Here is a 7,500-nt window from a genome sequence, read left to right on the forward strand (position 1 = left end):
GTGTGTGTGTGAGGAACAACTGTTCTTTTAAACTATGCGCCGAAAATACGTATTCTGGTTTCGTCTTTTTATATTGATTTTTTTTTCCAGTTTTTACCTATAAATTTATGGCAACCGGCCTGATCATTAGAGCTGCTAAATCTAGGTTTAGGAATTAATTTCAACCAAAATGGAAGCAACTCATAAAAAAAACAAAAAAAAACATGAAAATAAAATGAAAAAATGGCAAAAACTGGAACAAAAACATTGTTTTGAATATAGTTTGTGTGTATGTACATTTATATCTATCTATCTATCTATCTATCTATCTATCTATCTATCTATCTGTCTGTCTGTCTGTCTGTCTGTCTGTCTATCTCCTTCCACACACACACGCGCGCACAACACACTCAGAGACATACACGCACGCACATGCACGCACGCACATACACGCACGCACATACACGCACGCACATACACGCACGCACATACACGCACGCACATACACGCACGCACATACACGCACACACACACATTTAAAAGGTTTTGCTAAAAATACTTGATACAGGCACAATAGTTAAAGAAAGATTTTCTTAAAAATTGTTCAATATTTAAAACAAAAGTGGAAAACAGAAGAACAGCACGAACCTTAAAGTTTTCTCGCTGTGTGTAAGCGCTTTCTTTCCCTGTTAGACTCTTCAAAAACACGTATTAAGGGTTAAATCCAATATATTTATACAGAATTTCAAGGGAAATTATTCATAACATAATTGAAAAAAAAACGATTTTGTTGCAATCGTTATGATGCTTGTTCAGTTCCTACTATCATTGCTACCTTTACAGACATCAACGAATGCCAATTGGCCAATGGTGGATGCCAGCATATCTGCGAGAACACTGTCGGTGGTTTCAACTGCAAATGTCGGCCAGGATATTCCTTGTTAGAAAACGGTTCCTGTTTAGGTAAGTCTCTCGGCCTTGATAGATTCATGAGATCGATAAATGATTAGTTGATTGATTTGTTGTTTGAGCGACTGATTGATCGTTTGATTTGTTACTTAGTTGGATTTGTTACTTGTTCATCGACTGACTGAGTATTTGATTGATTGGTTGCTTACTTGAGATTGCAAGAGTCCAATGAAATAATTTAACAAAAAACTATATAAATTAATAAAGGACTGAACCAGTGCGTGTGTTTATTACCGGCATAATGCCTCTCCCAAGGTTTAATTTTAAAGTTATTATTATGTTCCAAACATCAGACAAAGTTATTTCATTATTTTCATGAAAACCGGTCCGTGGTGCAAAAAAAAAAAAAAAAAAAAAAAAAAAAAAAGAAAAAAATCATGAATCATAAAATGATGATCGTTCTATGCGTTTTTCCTTCGCTTCTTTCATGTCCCTTATCTTTCAGATGTGAATGAGTGCAACGACAACAACGGCAATTGCAGTCAGATATGTGAAAACATTCCAGGCACCAAGACCTGCCGTTGCTTACCTGGTTACCATCTCATGCCTGATATGACGTCATGTAAAGGTCAGCGATAGACTCAATAACTCAATAACACCTTGTTTTATCTTGCACAGGAATCTAGTCCATCATCCCTTTCCCCGTTTTCTTTATCTCCACCGCTCCAACCTCCTCCTCCTCCTCCTCCTCCTCCTCCTCCTCCTCCTCCTTTTCTTCTTCTTCTTCTTCTTCTTCTCATATACTTACACAAGGATTTAGACACTCATTCTCTCCGATGAATAATAATAATAATAATAATAATAATAATAATAATTATAATAATAATAATTGATGTTTCAATACCAGCAGATGACAACGTTTCTTTAAAAGAAATGGAAAAACTTTCAAAATACAAAGACCTGGAAATAGAGATAACTCGAATGTGGAGTCTAAAAACAGCAACAATTCCTATCATAGTAGGTGCCTTAGGTATAATAAAAAAATATTCAGACAAATACATAACAAAAACACCAGGACTTACAAATATATATAACATACAGAAAATTGCACTACTGGGTACTGCACACATTCTACGCAAAACACTTTCAATACAGTAAACATAAGAGCACCACAGCAAACCACAGCACATACCCAAGGCGCACAGAGCTGCGCTCCGTAGTGAAGTGAAAGCACGTTATAAAAATAAAACTACTGAACAATAATAATAATAATAATAATGATAATAATAATAATAGTAATAATAATAATCCTTTTTACTTGAAGTACAAGGCCTCAAAAAAAAAAAAATGAGGGGACTAGTAATTTACATCGGCCACAGTAAATAACTGGCTCTTAATTTATCGACCCCGAAAGGATGAAAGGCAAAGTCGACCTCGGCGGAATTTGAACTCAGAAAGTAGAGACGAGCGAAATACCGCTAACCATTTCGTCCAGCACGCTATCGATTCTGCCAGCTCGCCGCCTTAAAATAATAATGATGATGATGATAATAATAATAATAATAATGGTTTCAAATTTTGCCACAGGGGCAGCAATTTTGGGGGAGGGGATGAATCGATTACATAAGTATCCCTGGTACTTATTTTATCGACTGGTACTCATTTTATCGACTGGTACTTATTTTATCGACCCTAAAGGATGAAAGGTAAAGTCGAATTTGAACTCACATCGTAGCGACGGGTGAAATACCGCTAAGCATTTCGTCCAGCGCGCTAACGATTCTGCCAGCTCGCCACCTTATTAATAATAATAATAATAATAATAATAATAATAATAATAATAATAATAATAATAATAATAATAATAATAATAATAATAATGACGATGACGATGATAAAGATGAAGTAAAAGAAAAGATAGAGATAGAATGATAATGTTCTTTTCTTGTGTTACACCCCATTGACAGATATAAATGAATGCGAGGTAAACAACGGCGGCTGTACCCACACTTGTGTCAACACTGATGGATCGTTTAGTTGTGCCTGTAGGCCTGGCTATCAACTGCATGCTGATGGATCACAATGTAAAGGTGACGTATAAGCTTTACTATCTCCTCACTATTCTTCTTACTGTCTCTAATCACACACACACAGGCATCCTTTTCCTCGCTGACTTCGTTACTTCACGTTATGGTTGTTGTTTAGTCTCCGGTGGTGGATTCAATCTGTTCTCCGCTTTAATTATTCTTTCTACTATCGACACAAAGCCTGAAATTTTGGGGGAGAGGGGACAGACAACTACATCGACCTCAGTGCTTAGGTGGTATGTATTTTATCGTTCTTGAATAGATGAAAAGCAAAGTGGAATTCAGCGGATTTTTTAACTCAAAACGTAAAGCTGGAAGAAATACCGTTAAGTATTTTGTCCGATGTGCTAACGATCCTGTCAGATCAATTATCCTTTCTACTATAGGCACAAGGCCTGGAATTTGTGGGGATGAAGATAGTCGATCACATCGACCTCAATGCATGTGCTGTATATTAGTTCACTCCCGCCAGCACTCTCGACGTTACCTGAACAGGTGATTGGTATACCACGTATCAGGTGTCAAAGTGATCGGAGAGCAACTTGAGATGAGTTTTGTTCAAGAACACAACGTACTACCCAGTCTAGGTATTGAAACCACGGTCCTGATCGTAAGGGCAATGCTCTAAACACCAGGTAATGCGTCCCTTGATAGCACAAATACCAGACTTAAAACTAGGTATTAAAATACTGGGGTTGAGTTGACCGATTAAACCCTCCAAGGCGGTGGTCTAGCATGAAGGCACGTGGCTTAGTGGTTAGGGTATTCGGTTCACGATCTTTAAGTCGTGAGTTCGAAAACCGGCGGCGCGTTGTGTCCTTGAGCAAGACACTTTATTTCACGTCGCTCCAACCCACTCAGCTGGCAAAAATGTATTGTACTTGTAATTCAAATTATATTTTGTGTCACGCTGAATCTCCCTGAGAACTACGTTAAGGACATGCGTGTCTGTGGAGTACTCGACTATTTGCACGTTAATTTCACGAGCAGGTTCTGTTGATCGGGTTAACTGGAACCCTCATCGTCGCAACCGACGGAGTACCAACCCAGCTCCAACCACAGTCCAAAGGCCGAAACAAATAAGACAGATAACAATAACAGATAAAATGCGATTGGTAACATCACATAGAAGCTTCCATATTGGCTTCATATTGTTGATGTTGTCGTTGCTGTTCAAGGCGTCTGACGCTGCGGTATGGACAGATAAGGTGGTGACGAGTGATGATATGAAAGACAATGGTCGCGATAGTAAGAACTAGAAGAGATTTAAGGTCAGTAAATGCAAGGGTAAATAGGGGTTTATGATATCGTATGTCTGTGAGGGAGGGAATGTGGTAACGTCTGCGATATTTGTGGTAGTAGGTGTTGGGTCAAGTCGACATCTCTCATAGTCCTGAAGAATTCCCACCTGCGTTCTTATTTCATCAAACCTCTAATTAATGATTACTGGGCACATCTTTTGTTACTTTGGTCCACCACACATCTCTCCTTTACCCCATGCTATCTACCCCTTAAATATTTCAGATAGCTACAAGGCAAATTTGTCACCTGCTTTAGAGTTTAATTACACACATACACACACGTCACACACACACACACACACACACACACACACACACACATGCACACAAACACTGATACGTATAAATGTATACATCCACTCATGATTATATATGCATTTATTAATATATATCTTTGTATGTATGTCTCTCTGTCTGTATGTGTGTGTGTGTGTGTGTGTGTATGTGTGTTTGTATGTGTGTGTGTATTTACACGTTGATAACTTTAGGTATGTATATATGCACATAAATGCACATACACACTAAATCACAAGTATGTATAATACAGATGTGTGCATATACATATATTAAAATATATATACATAGTTTTAAATATTTATTAAAGTTCACACACACACACACACACACACACACACACACACACACACATGTGTGTATTTGTATGCTTGTGAGCCGTTAACACTGGAATGCGACAAACAAGGATTATTATATAAGCATGTGCGCGCTCGTGTGTTGAGTACACATGTATTTATAATATGACTGGTACGTGGATGTTTATTAACGTGGAAGAAGAACCTGTGAAACCATTGACAACAGGTTGTTGTCCGATTTTACAGGATTAGCCAGAGCAGGTGTAATCGAGAGCTCTTAGAAGTGAAATGTACAATAATAATAACGATGATAATAATAATAATAATAATAACAACAACAACAACAACAACAACAACAACAATAATAATAATAATAATAATAATAATAATAATAATAATAATAATAATAATAATGATTTATTGATTCAGTGCGACCATGAGATAGAGAATACGAAGCCAGACATAGTCTTAATTGAGAAAGAAAGCAAACTATGCTGGATCATAGATATAGCATGCCCAGATGACAACAAGTTATGCGATAAGGAAGAAAGAAAAGTTGATAGATATGACGGGTTAACTTGGGAGGTTAAGCAGTTGAGGTCGATGAAAAAGGTAGCAGTAGTACCAATAATTGTCGGAGCCCTGGGAACAATGAGTAAAAATCTTGAGAAGTACGTGGAACAAATAGGAGCTGCAATAAGGGTGGAGCACTTGCAGAAAACAGCACTGCTTGGAACTACACGAATACTCCGGAAGGTGCTCGAAAAATAAGAGGTGTTACCTCAGTTCACTAGTAGTGACCAGCTGACACCGTAGTACATCTACAGCGTTAGAAGCTGTGCAAAGACAACAACAACAACAACAACAACAACAACAACAACAACAACAACAACAACAACAATAATAATAATAATAATAATAATAATAAACTGAGTGAATCTCAAATGAAGGTAAAATATTTAATAAAATATGGTAGAGTGAACATATATATTTTTTCAGATGATGGCACTTATAAATTGTGTTTCCTTGGAAATCTTTCTATATTCTTTCTAATGTATGCATCTGTGTGGATGTAACTATATTTGTGTATGTTTTTCAGCGTGTGTATGTGTGAACATATCCGTGGTGTATGTAGGTGTGTTTACTATATAACGTAAAAATCATGAACGGAGTCCCAATACATACAGAAACTTTTTAAACATTTCAACCGTGATATCAGTTTTCCTTTCTGTTTTCTAGATACGGACGAATGCCTTCACAACAATGGCAACTGTATGCAAACATGTACCAACATACCAGGTTCCTACACTTGTACATGTAGAACTGGTTACGCCTTAACAGAAGATAGACATACCTGCGCAGGTAAATAACTCTGTTTACTAAAATATTAGCCAATAGTTTATTAAACTCACGAAACGGGTGCAATAATTGATCGGAGGATTTCAGAACAACTGTCTCTACCTTATGGAGAAGGAGATGGGCTATGAATTGTGAGATCCTTTCATTACGTGAAAGAAATTTTTTCCCAAAGTATTTAAATCTTTACATGTTTGCCCTCAAATTCCATCCCTTTTTCCGATAAATTTTTAGTGGCACTCTTCTCCATGAGGTTTTAATACCTATTCCAAAAAATTGCCGATCAACTATTACATTTAACTTACGAGTGTAATAGTTGTGTGTTAGTTCTCAGTGCTAAGTTAGTTCTCAGCGCTAAGTTAGTTCTCAGTGCTAAGGTAAAGTTTATGTAAAATAGGTAACCATCGTATCCAGAAGTAGATATCTCTCATCTGCTTAACACTACGGAAGTAGGAGAAAAGTAAATACCATTCCTAGGGTTGCTTGTTGTTCAGAAAATGTGTATGCGTCAATTTTGAATGATTGCTTAATGTCTCTGTAAGTCATCTCAAGACGTAGCGCTGGGATAGGAAGCCTGTCTGTTGCAGAGTAACTTATTTCATATCTTTTAAGTAAATTCAGCAGGTTCCCCTTTCAGTCGCGATCCTTAGAGCTTGTAGTTTTCTTGTTTATATTTGATTCAATGCATTTATACGTATCTATCCTTTTCTCAGTATATGCGTGTTTAATGCTAAGTGTGTTTATGGATTTTGAGGAATCTGTTGTTAGAGCCACTGTCCTGGCTCAAGCGATACAGAGATAGGGTACTTGGCACCTAGAATATGGTCAGGCGCTCACAGCACTCCGCTAGTTGGACAACGCGGTCAGGGGAAGTTCCACTTTGGTATTCTATAGAGGTTTAGTGGTGACGTTCACGGGAGAGATTCTGGACGTCGACAAGAATCGAATTGTCCATGAGCCCCCGTCCGAAAACCCGCTGGAGTTTTGGGCAGGGGTTCATGGACAATGTTCAGAAATCTCTGGTCTGGCAATGCTAACGGTATGTATGTGTGTGTGTGTGTGTGTGTGTGTGTGTGTGTGTGTGTGTGTGTGTGAGAGAGAGAGAGAGAGAGAGAGAGAGAGAGAGAGAGAGAGAGAGAGAGAGAGAGAGAGAGAGAATGGTGGATGGGAGACTACTAGGCATGGATGTGCCGTCAGCTGGGGCTGTCCAAGATGCGCGCAAATCGACGAAACTTCTGCACGCACTTATCTAGTATCCGAGCATTGCCGACATGTGGA

General features: G+C 38.0%; 1 protein-coding gene across 1 annotated transcript in view; it reads left to right on the forward strand.

The window, feature by feature from the left end:
- The window catches only part of LOC106877429 (uncharacterized), a 61,877-nt gene that overhangs the window by 19,372 nt on the left and 35,005 nt on the right, over positions 1-7,500 (forward strand). The window contains 4 exon segments of the mRNA XM_089352007.1: positions 823-942; positions 1,394-1,516; positions 2,856-2,978; positions 6,106-6,228. Coding sequence (XP_089208133.1) covers positions 823-942; positions 1,394-1,516; positions 2,856-2,978; positions 6,106-6,228 — 489 coding nt within the window.

Source organism: Octopus bimaculoides, chromosome 5, assembly GCF_046866305.1.
Source record: "Octopus bimaculoides isolate indiv1 chromosome 5, ASM4686630v1, whole genome shotgun sequence".
In the NCBI taxonomy this organism is placed as follows: domain Eukaryota; kingdom Metazoa; phylum Mollusca; class Cephalopoda; order Octopoda; family Octopodidae; genus Octopus; species Octopus bimaculoides.